A 17,578-nucleotide genomic window follows, 5' to 3' on the forward strand; every position below is an offset into this window, starting at 1 on the left:
ATGACATCACTTTGGGTCAGCTGGAACAAGGGAGGAGTTTTTTAAAGTTTAAATCACCCTTGGCGAAAATGGTCACATGGCCGGTGGCCCCGCCCCCTGATCGCCAGACAAAGGGGAGTTTAGATTGCCCTCCGCGCTGCTCCGGCGCAGAGGGCAATCTCAACTCCCTTCTGTCTGGAGATCAGGGGGCAGGGCCACCAGCCATGTGACCATTTTCAAGAGGTGCCGGAACTCCGTTCCACCACGTTCCTGTTGAAAAAAATCCCTGGCTAAAAGTAACTGAAGAGTAAATCATCACTTAAAATTATTTAAAATTTAAGCAGGCAAAGGCACTTGGTGGGCATATCAGGAAAGGATCAATCTGCTTGGGATTTATTTATTTACAGCATTTATAATCCATCTTTTTCACTGAGACTTAAGGCAGATTATGCAGCATGAGGCAGTTTAAATCAACAAGAATAGAACATCCAGTAATCAGTGCAATAGAGGCCTAGATCGCAGAAATGAGAAAACAGCTGTAACAAAGCATAAGCACTGAGACATGACATGTTAAACTATGTAGAAATTAAACAGTAAGGCCATAAGCAACAGACAGTACAAGCTATATAAAGTAATATAGTTCACAATCCCTAACCCTTTATCCAGGCATCTTTCTGAACCATTTTGTTACAGCATGAATAGTTCAGTTTTGCATTGTTTGTGAAAATCCAGGCGAGTGGGAGCCTTTCTGACCTCGTCATGTAGGCCATTTCACAAGGTAGAAGCCACAATAGAGAATGTGTGTGTATGTGCAGTTGTTGATTTTGCCCATTTGCAGGGTGGCACCTGCAGAAGCCCCCTTGTTCAGATGAACAAAGCTGCCATGGTGGAGCATGGGGGAGGAGGTGGTCCTGCAGATATAAGGAGCCAAAGCCATGGAGGGCTTCATATGTGGTGGCCAGTGCCTTGAACTTAGCCCAGTAACTGATGGGAAACCAATGGAGAGACTGAAAAATGGGAACAATATGCATGCTCTGCTTGGCTCCTGATAATAACTGGGCTGGAGCATTCTGTATCAACTGGGGTCTCCGAGTTCACTTCGAGGGAAGAACTATGTTGACTGCCTTACAGCAGTCTAGTTTTCATGATGCAGTGTCGTGCATCCAGGTTGCCAGAACAGCTGTATCAAAGCCATCTTCCAGGCCAGACTGAATTGAAAGAAAGCATTTTTTGCAGCTGCATTAACTTACTTCGCTAATCGCAGCCCTGGATCCGGTATAACCCCTACACATTTAACCAAGTTTTGATCTGCAGTAGAACAGCAGGATTTGAGTACAATGGCACCAACAAGTTTTTCAGGAGAGAGTCCAAGCTCCCTCTTCAGATCCTATATCATGTTCACATATGGTATCTGAAGAAGGGAGTTTTGACTCTTGAAATCTTATACTCTGAAGATCTTGTTGGTTTCTAAGGTGCCACTGGAGTCAAATCCTGCTGCACTTAACCAAAACAGCAGAGATCGGTTGAACCCCGTCAAAAATGGGAAGAACGATGTCCTTCAAGATCTCCACCTTCCCAACCAGCATCATTTCGATCTTGTCCAGATTCAGTTTCCATTTGTTTGCTTTCAAGCAGCGACTCTGCCTCTAAGGTATTACCAGGGGATTTGGATAATGAGATATAGAGCAAGATATCATTTGTATATGGACGGAATCCAAATCCATTGCTACAAATGAGTTCTCCTAAAGGCTTTACATAGAGGTGGAATAACATGGGGGTATGATTGTGCCTTGTGGAACCCCACGAGATAATACTCACACTGAGGATAGCTGATCTCCAATAGGAACCCTTTGAGTCCATCCCATGAGGAACTATTTAAACCAGTCCAAGGCATCACCTGATACCTACTTATGCCTCCAAACCTCAACAGGATGGCATGGTCTACTCTGTCAAAGGCTGCAGATAGATCCTGGAGGAGCAAGAAGGAAGTATGGCCTTTGTCTACATTAAGGCAGAGGTCATCAGCTAGAGCAAGGGTGCCAAATTTTGTGAGCCTTTGGACATATTTGGAATTCGAACACAGTGTGATGGGTACAGCAACAAAATGGCTGCCACAAAATGGTCGCTGCAGGAGATGGAGCCAGCCACAAAATGGTCGCTGCAGCTTACCTCCGATCATACAGTGAAGATTCTTGTACTGTGGAATCCGCTTCTGCCAAAGCAATGTTTTAAAAGAATTTGTACAGACAATCAAATCTCCAATGTCCAATCAGAAGCTATGCTGAGCAAAAGCCTCACCTGGCCCAAGTAGCTTTCTAAAAACACTTGGAGGACACAAGGACATGGGGGTCTCCTTGCAAGGTGGGGTAATTAGTATACAAGGAGACACTGTGAAGGGGGGGGTAATGGCGAGATCTTCCACCAATGTATACCAGGATTGTTCCCTTAGAGAACTCTCAAATAAACAGGCACATGTCTAACAGGAAAGTTTTTATTAAAAGAGCAGTAAAACAAAAATATGATTGCACACAAAATACACACAACACATACATACAAAGCTAACTAGGAAATCAGTGAGGAAATGGGAAAGCAGTTTCAAAGAGGGCTATAGTTACCAGTCTTGAAGAGGAAAGTTCAATAGAGGCAGTATGTATTGTTGTAGTCTGCCAGGGGTCAGGGGCTTGGGTGCAGAGGCCAGTCACAACCAGGAAGCAAAGAGTCCAGTCCAAGGGTCAGAGTTCCAGAGAAGCCACAAGTCAGGTCCAGTCCAAGGGCCAAAGTTCCAGCATTTGGGTAACAGCAAAGACAATGGAGCAGCTGTAAAGTGTATTAGTGGCATCCACAAACTGCTGCTTCTAGCCATTTTTATGGCTAAGTCCTAATGAGCTAAACTATCAGCCAGTTACTTGGCAGACATCCTGAAACTACTCATCCATCTTGGTCGTTTGACAGTTGTGGATGGCTCATGAGTCGTGCAGTCCTACGTTCTTGAAGTTCTACCCATCTGAGAGAGCAAAAGTGCTGCAAAGGTGTTGGCGAAGAGGGAAGAGAGGGATGGGCTTCTGCCACCTTGTTGACTGCTGTCGAGTTGCTGGTTCTTTTACCACTGAAGGTTGTGCTATTTGATTAGCCGGCAATAGGAGCTGTTGTTGCTCTTCATCTGACTTGCAGTCAGCTGCAGCTGGGGGAGTTTGAGGGCAAACTGCAGGCAGCTCTTCGTCTGATGAATCTTCACTGAGCACAAAACAAGTACAGCACAGCAGCAAAGATGAGCAGCGCTTCACAGAGAGGAGAGCTCAGACATATGTGAGGATGCATACATGGATTCAGAACACACACAGACACTGCGTTGGCTGGCCAGACCAATTATACTGCAAAACCTACTCTGGGGCAAAACTAGCGTTTCTGCCCCAAAACTAGAGCTTAACGGCGCTCTCCAGAGGTGAGACAATAAGTTGGGAAAAATGTGACATGACTATCAGGGTTGTACCATAGGTAACAATATTGCTTGACAACCCGGCAACTTTCAGGCAGGGAGGCTGTAAGATTTGCTGAATAGCCCTTGATCAGGCCAGTGGTGGAGGAAGGTTCATGGGATTAGGCAGGGAGACGTCTCTGGACGCCTTCGCTGCCTCTGCTGCTCTCCGGGGCATAACAGCTGCCATTCAGTCGTTCCTCCCTCTGACTCCTGTGCCTTGCTGGCAACCGCTCTGTCTGGGGCCAGGCAGCTTCTGGCCCTTATGGCACATGAGGAAGGTGTTTATGATCCATAAACTGCTCTTTCCAGTGTGCGGTGAGGTCTGCCTGCTAACCAAAGGTGTCAGCAGGCACAACTGTGCCCACGGACACCACATTGGGAACCCCTCAACTAGAGCCACCAGAGCCATCTCTGTCCCATAGCTTGGCCTAAAACCAGACTTAAAAAGTTGAAGGTACCTGCATTGTCCAAGAAGGTCTGGAATTGGCCAGCTACTGCTCACTCAACCACTTTGCTCAGAAAGGGCAGATTGGAGACTGGATGATAATTGGCCACATCAGTTTTGTCTGGGGATGGTTATTTAAGTAATGGGTAGATGATTGCCTCTTTCAGAGGCCGAGGGAAAGTACCTTGAGTTAGTGACTGGTTTTTGATAAACATCAAGGACTTCTTTATGCGGACTTTACAAGACTGTAGTAACATGGATGGGCAAGGATCCAGAGAACATATGGCAGCCACACCGGCTAGAATTCTGTCAGTAGTATCCATCGCTATTTCAGGGCCAAAATGATTCAGAAACAGACTAGACAGTATGTTAAACATTACTTTTGGCTCTCTGATATTACAGGTGGCATCCAGATCAGAGCGTGTACAAGTTACTTTATCAGCAAAAAAACTTTGCAAAGGTGTTGTAGCTAATACAAGGTGGAAAAATGTTGTCCCCATCTTCAAGAAGGGGGCAAAGGAGGATCTTGGAAACTGTTTGTTTGATTTATACGCCTCCCTCCCCACAAATGGCCTCAGGGTGGTTAACAACGTTCACAAAACACAGTGAATCAGTCACAAAACCATACAATCAATAATAATCTTAAAAGAGTCATTAAAATAGTCCAGGTGCAGGCTGTTTAAATAAATATTTGGAACTACCAACCCATCAGCTTGACGTCTATACCTAGAAAAAATTTAGAACAAATCATCAAGCAGGCAGTCCTTGAGCATTTAGAAAGGATGGCTGTGATTACCAAGAGCCAGCAGGGGTTCCACAAGAACAAGTCACGCCAGACTCATCTTGTCACTTTTTTTGAGAAAAGTGCAGGATCAGGGGAATGCTGTAGACAAGGTTTATCTCGATTTCAGTAAGGCTTTGGATAAGGTTCCACTTAATATTCTTGTTGATAAGTTAGTAAGATGTGGTTTGGATCCTATTACTGTTAGGTGGATCTGTAATTGGTTGACAGACTGCACCCAAAGAGTACCTGTTAATGGTTTCCCATCCTCTGGGAGAAGAGTGACAAGTGGAGTGCCTCAGGGATCAGTCTTGGGACCTGTTCTGTTCACTATTTTTATAAATGAGTTGGATGAAGGAATAGAGGGAATGCTTATTAAATTTGCAGATTATACTAAATTGGGAGGGGTAACAAATATGGTAGAAGACAGAGTCGGGATTCAAGATGATCTTGACAGGCTGGAAAGCTGGGATAAAACAAATAAAATGAATTTCAACAGAGATAAGTAACAAAGTTCTGCATTTAGGTAAGAAAAATCAAAGGCATAATTATATGATAAGAGAGACCTGTCTGGGCAGTAGTTTGTGCAAAAAGAATCTAGGGGTCTTAGTAGACCATGCACTGAACATGAGTCAGCAGTGTGAGGTGGTAGCTAAAAAGGCAAATGCAATTTTGGGCTGTATCAACAGAAGCGTGGTGCTCAGATCACACTCTACTTTGCTCAGGTTAGACCTCACCTAGAGTACTGTGTTCAGTATAGGGCACCACAATTTCAGAAGGATATGGACAAAGCTGGTCTGGAGACCAAGTCCTATGAGGAATGGTTGAAGGAGCTCAGTATGTTTAACCTGGGGAGGAGACGACTGAGAGATGATATGATAACCATCTTCAGTTACTTGAAGAGCTTATTCTGTAAACCTAAGCAGACCATGAGTGGGAGGCGGGGCAGGAAGGGTTGCATCAGCGCTTAGTTCTTGTGGCCCCTTCTTACATGCCCAGGGTAAGGCCGATCACCACTTTGGGGCCAGGAAACGATTTTCTCCAGGTCAGTTTGGCTAGGGATTCTGACGGTGTTTTGCCATCTTCTGGGCATGGAGCAGGGGGTCACGCGGGGTGTGGGGAGGGGGGGAACAGTTGTGAATTTCCTGCATTTTGCAGGGGGTTGGACTAGATGACCCTAAAGGTACCTTCCAACCCTATGATTCTGTGAAACTAATATTCTGTTCTTGAACCAACGAAGGTTCCAATTTAGGGGTCAAAAGATTTCAAGATACCTTAAACAGTTGGGATGGATGTGCATTAGCCAATGAAATGGTTGCAGAAAAGTAACATTTCAGGCACCTTAACAGGATGGCGTAGTCTGCTGTATCCAAGGCTGCAGATAGATCAGGAGGAGCAACAAAGAAGCATGGCCTTTTCCAACATTCAGGCAGAGGTCATCAGCTAAAGCCACCATGTCTGTCTCTGCCCCATAGCCCAGACTGAACCCAGACGGAAAAGGGTTCAGAGCACATGGGTTGTCCAAGAAGACCTGGAGCTGGTCTCTGCTGCTCTCTCTATCACTTTTCTTAGGAAGGGCAGATTGCAGACTAAGCATTATTAGGACACTAATAATGGACACATTATTTTTGTGAGGGATGGTTAATTAAGTAGTGGATGGACCTCTTCGAGTGGTTATGGGAAGGTGTTGTGAATTAGTAACTGATTTATGATGTGCATCAAGGGCTCATTTATGTAGTTACGTGATGTTAGCAGCCACAAGGTACAGGGATCCAGTTCATAAATGATGACCTTCACAGATCAACATCCATCACAGTAATGGGGTCAAAATGATCCATAGTTTAATTATTAGGCAATTCTTCTGCTCAGCCTATATTTCAACTGGCATCCAGACCAGAGCATATTCGTGTTATTGTATCAGCAAAAAACTTTAAAGATATCACAGCTAATTGTCTTCTTGAGACAATAAAGGCTCAGATTTAGGAGTCAGCAGATAGTGAAGTATCTTTAACAGCTGAGATGGATGGGGACCAGCTATTGCAGTGGTTGCAGAGAAATCACATTTTTGCTATCGTTGTCATCTCCCAAGTCTTCCACTGGGCTCTAGAGCTCACTCTACTCCTCCCATCTTGACCTTCCTACCTCTTTGCGTATTGAACTCTTGAGATTCTGTGTACTGTCTCTGGCTCCTCGATTAGATTCCCTTTCCATAAGGTAAAAGTAAAGGTAGTCCCCTGTGCAAGCACCGAGTCATTACTGATCCATGGGGGACATCACATCACGACGTTTTCTTGGCAGACTTTTTGTTACGGGCTGGTTTGCCATTGCCTTCCCCAGTCATCTACACCCCCCAGGAAACTGGGTACTCATTTTACCGACCTTGGAAGGATGGAAGGCTGAGTCAACCTTGAGCCGGCTACTTGAACCCAGCTTCTGCCAGGATTGAACTCAGGTCATGAGCAGAGCTTGGGCTGCAGTACTGCCGCTTACCACTCTGCGCCACGGGGCTCTCTTTCCATGCTGAAGTCAAAATCTAGCATTTGTGATGTGTCGCCTCCAAAGTCATTATGGCAGTGAAGTGCTGGATGTCTGAGATCTTTGAAGTAGAGACAGACGATCCAAACAGCTCCTGAAGATCATGTTATGGGTCTGTTAAAGTCCAAACTTCGGGTTTCGGGTGGAACTCTGGGACCTTACGAATGGCCTGGGCTGCCCACTTGTTTACATCCAAGTCACATCAGCTGAAGTTAATAGCAGCATCTCCATTAATTTTAATAGAACTGATTACTGCCTTTTGATTTCAGTCCTACATTCAGCAGGCTCTAATCTCCCTCAAATAACTATCTTTCTATAGAAAAATGCGGATGAAAACCACACATGTAGGGATTCTTTTATGAATAGAGCATACAAACCTGCTGGACATCTGGGAATGATAAAGATGCAGCTGCTGTGTGGAGGCAGTAAAAACATGTGTTTACACTAAAACCAGGAGCAAGATGGGGAAATGAATCAGGCCTCATCTTAACGTCAGATGTGGCATTTCGCTTACTACAAGTTGCTTTTTGTACGTATTTATGTTGCTTCTTTTTCTTATCAAGCTCTCCTTTGTTTTCATTACCCTTTGCAGGCTGAAAGTAAATGCTTGCCAGACCAAGGCAGATAATTTGAACAGTTTCTGTTTGAACAGCAAACTGTGGGGTGGTTCAGTGCTTATCCCGTTTCCTCCCTTAAATCTTCTATGCTTCTAAGCTCCTGCTCACTGGTTAATCAACATACAGCTATTTCCCCCTTTTCTCCTTTACCCCTTGCTTGGCATTTCCTTAAGTCTGCCATGAATACACTGAGATAATTTGCCATCTCACAGTCGACGCCTTGAACTCTTTGTTAGGTGTGTTTTAAATATGCATGCCAATGACAAAAGTTACTGACACTGTATCAGATAGCAAAGGACCAACCCCAGTGCAGATAGAGCCAGGACCATGCCGTTCAGCCAGCTTGGACTACCATGCAGGGTTCTGCGAACCTGAGGCTACCCAAAGCTTACAGAGAACTCTTGAGTTTGTCTTTAAAGATTAATTTGGGGTTGAAACCCTTTGAAACCTTACCTGAGATGTCTGGACATGTAGAAAGATTGCATAAAGCAATCTAGATGGCATTTTTGGGTTGTTAGGGTGTGCAAGCAGTGGCAATTGTGTGGCAACTAGTGGGAGGAGGAGGAGGGCAGGTGAACTACAACTAAAACTGTTGCAGGGCAAGCTGGCAACCAGGACACCAGAGCTTGTGGCACGGGAGGAAGAGTGCAAATCGAAATCCTTGCAGGCAAAAGCTTCTTGTTCAGGCATGTTGTTTCTGAGTCTCATGCAGCAGCATGCGCAGGTTCCAAGGCAAGGGTGTCCGATGGGTGGAAGGGCCAGGGAGAAGCCATGACGACAGCTGTTTCACCCCAAACTGGCATTCTACCCGAACTTATTCTATCATTATTGCTAAATGTAGCCCACTGTGCTGTTCTCCCCAGGACGAATTGGAGCGGGAAGTAAACTGACCCGGTGACATTCAGTAGTGGCCACTAGGGAATCTTTTCTTTTGCTCTGCTGAGGTCCATAACCTTCAAGATCATGGATCTGGCGCATAAGACTGGAGCAGTAGTCTCTATTGGAGATGACTGTAGGGGTCCAGGTGTCAACATGTGCAAAATTCTTTTGTGGAAAGGGGCAAAGGAGATCCATTTGAGCAAAAAGCATGAAAGCTTTGTAATGTAAGGGATCACGGTACTGAAAATATTGGGGGACTGTGTATTCACCACCATGCCGTGATTAAGAAAGAGCATTACCATGGTTTGGAAAGCATTCTGGTTGCCTGGGGTGTGCAACTAACCACTGAGAATGGATTTAAACATTCTGTGTTTGGTATGGCTGTTGCCAGAGATTCCAGCGATGTAACTGGGGATTCACGTGTCTATGAGAAGTTGCCAGTGCCCTTCATGCGTGGGACTGCCCTGAAGGCAATGCCTTGACAGTGTCTCAAGGACTCATACTGTAGCCGTGGTTCCATCTCACACCATCTGACATGCCCTCTTTACAGCCACACAAACTCTGAACTGCACATCTCTGATTTTTATCATCAACCACGTTAACACTGGAAGTTACTCTGGTTCTGAGTTAATCAATTTACGGCATTTTTATTATTCATTATAATTCCGATTAATATGTCTGTCTTGTTAATCTGGTGCTTAAGGAGGTAAAAATGTGACCACAAAGCGCAAGGTAAGCACTTTGGGGGGTTGTGTGTGGCTGCTGAGTTTTCAGAGAGACTCAGCAAAACACACACAATAACTGGGACCAGGGCAGGAAAGGGCGAGTGCGTGGAAACAGCCATAGATAGTTTTTAATAGTGATCAAACAATTTCATAGAGAGTAGATTCATCAATAGTCACGATATTTAAAGAGAACCTCCATGTTCAAAGTATCTCTGAATGCCACTAGCTAGGAGCAGCAACCATGGGGGCTTTGGGGGCATCTGGGGGGGGTCTGCTGTTCAAGCAAAGATGCTGTGTCATTGGCATCATCCCACCATGCTTATTTATAGTCTCATGAGGCCCATGGGTAAATCCCAATACTACAGTTTCATATATGTTGGAATGGCTGCACTAATACATACAGGTAGAGTATTGTGTAGAGTGTTGTGTTCACCTAGAGTATTGTGTTCAGTTTTGAGCACCACATTTTCAGAAGGATATAGACAAGCTGGAACATGTCCAGAGGAGGGCAACGAAGATGGTGAGGGGTCTGGAGACCAAGTCCTATGAGGAAAGGTTGAAGGAGCTCAGAATGTTTAGCCTGGAGAGGAGACAACGGAGAGATGATATGATAACCATCTTCAGTTACTTGAAGAGCTGCAATATAGAGAGGATGGTGTGAAGTTGTTTTCCGCTGCCCCAGAAGGTGGGACCAGAACCAACAGGTTGAAATTAAATCAAAAGAGTTTTCAGCTAAACGTTTGTTTGTTTGTTTGTTTGTTTGTTTGTTTGTTTGTTTGTTTGTTTGTTTATTAGATTTTTAGTCTGCCCTCCCCACATATCGGGCGCAAGGCACAACATTTTAATTTACATAAAAACACATAAAAGCAGATCAAACATTACAATAAAATTTAAAACACTACATACAATAAAAACTCCTCAGATGGCGATGGAAGAATTACTTCATTTCAGACATGGCCTATATATCCATATCTGTAGATATATATAGGGTGGTGGACAGATCTTTTCAAGTCAAGTATGGCTGGCGGGGGCCCAGCCTAGGCTAGCCTCTGCCATATGCCTGGCAGAACATCTCTGTCTTACAGGCCTAGCAGAAGGATAATAAATCCTGCTGGGCCCTGGTTTCATCAGACAGAGAGTTTCACCAGGCCGATGCCAGGACCGAAAAGGCCCTGGCTCTGGTCGAGGCCAGGCGAGCCTCCCTAGGACCAGGGACCACCAAAAGTTTTTTGTGTGTAGAACATAGTGTCCTCTGGGGTGTATATATAGGAAGAGGCGGTTCCGCAGATATGCTGGACCCAGCCCGCATAGGGCTTTATAGGTCAGCACCGAAACCTTGAACCGGACCCGGTACTCAACTGGTAGCCAATGCAGCTGGCGTAATATAGTCAGACGCAAGTACGAAACTCTGCACCAACTGGGCAAGGGAGCGCATATAAATATTAGCAAGAACTTCCTGACTGAGCAGTCCCTCAGTGGAACAGGCTTCCTCAGGAGGTGGTGGGCTCTCCTTTGGACAGCAATGCTGATTCTGTGTACCTGGGCAGATCATGAGGGGGAGGGCAGGAAGTTTGCATCAGTGCTAAGTTCTCATGGCCCCTTCTTACATGTCCATGGTAAGGCTGATCGCAACCTTGGGGTCAGGTAGTAATTTTCCCCAGGCCAGTTTGGCTAGGGATCCTGATGGAGTTTTGCCATCTTCTGGGCATGGAGTAAGGGTCACTGTGTGTGTGTGGGGGGGGCAGGTATTTAAGAATTTCCTGCATTTTGCAGGGGGTTGGACTAGATGACCTTAGAGGTCTCTTCCAACCCTGCGATTTTATGATTCTATGATTCTGAGTGGTAAAGAATATTTCCATATTCCAGACTGCTCACTTGTTTAAATTTAGTATGTAAAGAAATGAATTAACTGAGCTGCAGTTTCAATTAAGTTGATCGACAGTAGAAAGACAAGGCAAAAAATGTTAACATGTCACAAATACATGCCTCTGGAATGCAAAACATGATTCATGTCTTTTTTTCCTAACTGCTTCTTTGTAAATAAATACCCTACAGAAAATAACAGAAGACGAACCAGACAAACGGAAGTTGAGGCTCACTAATTTCATGGGGGAATTATGCATGTGCGTATTTCTCTTTCCCTTTGAATTTATTGAGATTTGGGGTGAAAAGTACCCCGAAGCATCTGTATTAGTCCCATTCAGGATTTTTGAAAGCATTTCTGAAGTTCTTGTCAGTATACATTCTTACACAAATAGAATTTCTGAAAGTGTCTTTTTAAAAAAAAAAGTTCACTGCTTTTTTCCAGAAAGAACAAGGTCAAAGCCCATTCTGACGGGGACACACCCTGTGAACACAACAGTGGACTATGGAGGGACAACTTCATTCCAGTGCAAAGTGCGGAGCGACGTGAAGCCCGTCATCCAGTGGCTGAAGAGGGTGGAATATGGGACCGAGAACAAGTACAATTCGACTATCGACGTTGGGGGACAGAAGTTTGTGGTGCTGCCCACAGGGGAGGTCTGGTCTCGTCCAGATGGCTCCTATCTGAACAAACTCATGATCACGCGAGCCAAAGAGGAGGATGCTGGAATGTACATCTGCCTTGGTGCCAACACCATGGGATACAGCTTCCGGAGTGCTTTCTTAACAGTGCTGCCAGGTAAGTGGGGGAAGCTCTTGCTTGTGGACTGGGTACTAATCTTCCCATCTGTTTTGTACTCATTCAGCCCTGAAGCCACTCTGTAAAGCTCTGTCTCTGTCTCCCCCCCTTAAAACCAAGGAGACAGAGCCAGTTTCTAATGAGGACTCTTTCATTGTGAGAAGAGTAGGGGCCACAGAGAGCACAGCCTCAGCCACAGGCCTGCTTCCTGCCTCCTTTAACATAATACTAGTTAAGGTTGCCATTCACTGCAAGGGCTATTTAGGCAATCTTTTTCTGTTTCGCATTTTCCCTGTTCTCAAGTTTAAGAAGCTGATAGCCTAAGGTTACCTCTCTGGTGAGTCTTACTTACTTATTGTTTGGAAGTGTCTATAGTGCACAGTGGCATTTAGGCAAATAACATCCAAGGCAGGGCTTTTTTTCAGCAGGAACGCGATGGAACGGAGTTCCGGAACCTCTTGAAAATGGTCACATGGCGGGTGGCGCCGCCCCCTGATCTCCAGACAGAGGGGAGTTGAGATTCGGAGGGCAACCTAAACTCCCCTCTGTCTGGAGATCAGGGGGCAGGGCCACCAGCCATGTGACCATTTTCTCCGAGGGCAACCCACTGAGTTCCACCACCTCTTTTCCCAGAAAAAAAGCCCTGATCCAAGGTACCAAAAGAAAAAACCAAAAGATTTAAAATATTGCTGATGCATGCTTTCAGAGGTCTAAGACAGTCACAAAATAAGCTCCTAGGAGTTTAACTACCTAACAGTTAAAATTTTCCCGATTAAGGAGGTTTGCTTGAATTTTTAAAACTGCAGAACGAGCAGGCGATGCCGCTGTCATCGCCTGATGGGGCATTGAAGAGATGACAGTCCCGAGGAAAGGGACAATCCGAGAAATTTCAACTTACTGTAAAGCCTGCCAAGAAATAAAAACTGCGAAATTATTTCTGGTAACTGAAAGCCACAAGAGCAGAGACGCTGAACACATGGCGTGCCAGAGAACCTGCTCCGTAGCTCAGCACGAAAATGTGCAAGGGGAAAAAGGTGACAATAAGCAGGAACTGTAAGAAAAGGCAAGTAAAAGGGATTGAAGGAAGACAACCCAAATTTAATGGAGAACAGACACACCGAGCATCTGAGAGGAGATGCTGCCAATCCAACCATACAAGCTGGCGTCACTAAAATACAGGCGCATTTGAGGCCATTCCCAGAAAAGGAAGCTAACAAAAGGCCCAGGTCTGCTATGTTAATACACACTACAGGCTCCACCTGCTCACAAATGTATCCAATCAGAGCCAATTGAAAAATGTAGGAAGGGTTCGCCCTCATTGTCAAGGCAGCAAGCAGGACCGGCCCTTTGCTTCAGGCCAACCACCTTTGGGCAGAGGTGTGATGAAGCCACACGGCTGGGCCCTCCAAAGGAAAAATACAGGCGCATTTGAGGCCATTCCCAGAAAAGGAAGCTAACAAAAGGCCCAGGTCTGCTATGTTAATACACACTACAGGCTCCACCTGCTCACAAATGTATCCAATCAGAGCCAATTGAAAAATGTAGGAAGGGTTCGCCCTCATTGTCAAGGCAGCAAGCAGGACCGGCCCTTTGCTTCAGGCCAACCACCTTTGGGCAGAGGTGTGATGAAGCCACACGGCTGGGCCCTCCAAAGGAAAAATACAGGCGCATTTGAGGCCATTCCCAGAAAAGGAAGCTAACAAAAGGCCCAGGTCTGCTATGTTAATACACACTACAGGCTCCACCTGCTCACAAATGTATCCAATCAGAGCCAATTGAAAAATGTAGGAAGGGTTCGCCCTCATTGTCAAGGCAGCAAGCAGGACCGGCCCTTTGCTTCAGGCCAACCACCTTTGGGCAGAGGTGTGATGAAGCCACACGGCTGGGCCCTCCAAAGGAAAAATGATTGAATGGAGTCAGTGTTAGATTTCAGTGCTTGAATAGCCACTTCCTAAAAAGGCTGGGTTTAGATTTTTGCCCAGTAAATTTACAGTGCAAAAGGGATATGCTGTCCACCATATATATGATAACATCTCCAAGTAGCAGCCAAGTTGATGTAAATACTTGTCAGAATCTGATGCCTGTGGGGGGGTCTGCTGAATAATTGGACTAGGATGTTTACATTCGCCACACAGCAGATGTTGTTGCTGGTAGCTGAGTTGGGTTAAATGACTACTAATTTGGAAATTTACCCCACTGCAGCTGTGTGGTTGGAGCTTCTGTCAGCTGTTCATTTACATGGATTACAAATTGCATTGATTCCCTCCTAATGCCTTGTTTGATTCTAAGTTGGTATCTGTTGGGTGGGTGGTTGTTCACCTGGACCAGGAGGCTGTTCTTAAGGAACATTTATCCTGCACTGTCTCAGGTCTCAGGACTACAGCATTTCTTAGCTTTGGGAATCAGCAGTAGAATCGGTGGCCCTAAAACCATCCCTGCTTTTCTCCTTTAGCAGCTTCCTAATCTCGCCTCTAAGACAGGCCCTGACAAATGTCTCTCGTCCTGCAAAGTTCTGATCAGAAGGGTGTGAGTGGTTAGAGGGCAGGGGGCGGGTAGGATGCGGGGCCACACTGCTCTCCTCTCTTGGTTGTGCACTGTCCTCATGGCACTCAGTGCCGTGGCAAAAGAGCACTTTCAGACACACCCACAGCTTGAGGATTGCTTTGGTTCTGTATGGTAAGCAGCATGTTAGGCAGTATTGCCCGCAGTGTTCTGGACTGAACAAAACCAGCAGACCAAGGCATGTACTTCATGTTCAGATTTCACAGCTGACCAGTGCCTCAGTTTTGCTGTTGCTCTGGCTGGCCTTATCCCTGGATGCTTCCTTGAGGAAACCCTTTGTCCCACTGGCTCACATGGAATGGACAAATGAAGTAGCACCACCCTCTGCTGAATGCAAAAACAGTAGTCTGTTCATCCTTACAAGGTGCTTCAAAGGGGAAGCCACCACCAGGGGTTGGTTATTGGTGGTAGTCAACTTTCACCCCAAACTCTGTTTCTAAAAAGCATATGCCAAACTGACATTCTGTCTGACATCTAGTATGACGCTTCCATGCCTGGTCCCAGCTAACTTTTTTGCTCTCTTTCTTTCCGACTGCTCAGATCCCAAGCCACCCAATCCACCCGTAGCTCCTTCCTCCACCAGCAGTCTTCCGTGGCCTGTGATCATTGGGATCCCTGCTGGAGCTGTCTTCATCTTCGGGACGATCCTCCTGTGGCTCTGCCAAACCAAGAAGAAGCCTTGCTCTCCTCCAACAGCAACTCCCATACACAGATCACACCCTCGGGACCGGGTTTGTGTAGGTCAGGTCCCAGAAAAAGACTGCATGTCCTCCATTAACTATGAGGAATATGTTGTGCAGCAGCAGCAGCAGCAGCAGCATTTGCTGTCCCAAGGGCCTGTCTTGGCCTCAGCCCTGACTTCCAAAATGTACCCAAAGACATACACGGACATCCATAGTCACACTCATTCACACGTGGAAGGCAAAGTTCACCAGCACCAACACATTCATTACCAATGTTAAAGAGCAGCCTTCCCCGGTGTTTGGCTTGCAGTGAGTCTGCATGTGCTGCTAAGGTAGGACAAGAAACCAAAATGAAACCAAACCAAAACCAAAAGCATCGTGGAGTCAGATGTGGAATGTGGGTGTTTTGCTGTTACTGAGACAAGGATTATGAAGGAATTCCCCAGGGGCCAAAGCAACCTCTTGCAAGCCCTTTAGAGATCAGAATCTCCTGGTGTGAGAGTGAGAGGAGGCCAGGGGAGGAGCCTGTCTGCTACTACGTCTCTTCTGTGGTCACTCCTTAAAGAGCAAGCCCTGAGGGACTTTTCTCTTGGGAGCCTCTCTTCCCAGGGAATGGAAGCAAGAAGGCCCCAAATGCCAAGCTCCAGAGCCACATCAGACTTCCAAAGCATTTGAATGGCCTTCCAAAGAAGAAAAGCACCATCTTTGTTGGTTTGTGGGAGGGCTGGTGGTGATATTTTTATTTAAAGTTGTGGAATTTTCCATGGTTGCCTGATAATTAGCAATAACTGAGTTGGAGATACCTGAAATTCCCCTCTCCACTGGAGGGCTTTCCCTGAAAGGGACGAGCGGCCCTTGTCTTCAACTGCCAGAAATCCAAAGGACATTGTACAGCTTGCTTTTATATTTATATTTAATTATTATAATGATAATGATAATAAACTGCTGGATTTTAAATGGATCCCATCATGCTGCCCTTCCCTGAAGTAAATACCAGTTCATGGTTAATGGTGGCAAATGTTTGGGCTGTGAAGTACGTCAAGCAGGTAAAAGCCAGTTGGGAAAGAGAAATAAAATGCATCTCTAGAGAAAAATGTATTTGCTGAATGTGCACTTGTGGACAGGAAGAGGGTGGGGTATCCGTGTAGTTAGTCCGTTTATGGCATTTCATTTCAGTTTGGTTTCAAGGGGGAAATGCAAGCAAAGTATGACCATATTAAATTCCCAACTGGACTTGAAGTTAATTCAGTCAAAGATCTAAAATCTTTTTAATTCTATATATAGAGTTTAAACAGAAGACATGTATATTAATTTATTTTGTTAAAACAAAAAAAGAGAAAAATGTATAATTTCATCAAGAACAGGCATTTCTATACCTATTTTTGATCAAAAATAAAGATTTTGTTCAATTTCCATTTGTGCCATACTCTCAAATACAAGACAGGTCATGTCCCCTAATGCTGCACTTATCATGTTCAGTGTCATATACTGCATTATTGCAGTGGGTGTCTCATCTCTCTTCATTTTCTAGTTTCTGCTTCTTTTTTTTCCTCAAGGAAGTTTGCTTACAAACCTTGTTCATGTACTAAGGAAAATGATAACATTTTTTGTAGTACTACTGCAGGTGTAAAAGAAAGGCCCTTATAAGCAACCACACACACATACACACACACACACACACACTATTGTTAATCTTTCAATGCCAGGAGTAGAGGGGATGTTCATTAAATTTGCAGATAATACTAAATTGGGAGGGAGAGCAAACACAGTAAAAGAAAGATTCAAAGTGATATCAACAGGCTGAAAAACTGGGCTAAAAGTAACAAAATGAATCTCAACCAAGATAAATGTAAAGTTCTGCATTTAGATAGGAAAAATCAAAGGCATAATTATAGGATGGCAGAGACTTGTCTTGGCAGCAGTACATGTGAAAAGGATCTAGGGGTCTTAGTAGATCATACACTGAGACAGCAATGTGGTAGCTAAAAAGGGAAATATGATTTTAGTTTAGTCCAATCCACATGTAGTGATGGTATTGCTTTACTCTGCTCTGGTTAGACCTCACCTGGAGTATTGTGTTCAGTTTGGGGCACCACAGTTTAAGAAGGTTGTTGGCAAGCTGGAACTTGTCCAAAGGAGGGCAGCAAAGATGGTGAGACCAAATCCTATGAGGAAAGGAAACTGGAGTACTGGGAGACAGGAAAAATCTACTCACAGCTGCAATTGGAAGTT

General features: G+C 45.1%; 1 protein-coding gene across 3 annotated transcripts in view; it reads left to right on the forward strand.

Moving 5' to 3' along the window:
- The window catches only part of FGFRL1 (fibroblast growth factor receptor like 1), a 244,406-nt gene extending 227,647 nt beyond the window's left edge, over positions 1 to 16,759 (forward strand). For all 3 annotated transcript variants that reach the window (XM_054973973.1, XM_054973976.1, XM_054973974.1), the window contains 2 exons: positions 11,748 to 12,101; positions 15,204 to 16,759. In XM_054973973.1, coding sequence (XP_054829948.1) covers positions 11,748 to 12,101; positions 15,204 to 15,625 — 776 coding nt within the window. In that variant the 3' untranslated portion in view covers positions 15,626 to 16,759. The remainder of the gene's footprint in view (positions 1 to 11,747; positions 12,102 to 15,203) is intronic.
- The last annotated feature ends 819 nt before the right edge of the window (positions 16,760 to 17,578 follow it).

This window comes from Eublepharis macularius, chromosome 3 (genome assembly GCF_028583425.1).
Source record: "Eublepharis macularius isolate TG4126 chromosome 3, MPM_Emac_v1.0, whole genome shotgun sequence".
Taxonomy (NCBI): Eukaryota; Metazoa; Chordata; class Lepidosauria; order Squamata; family Eublepharidae; genus Eublepharis; species Eublepharis macularius.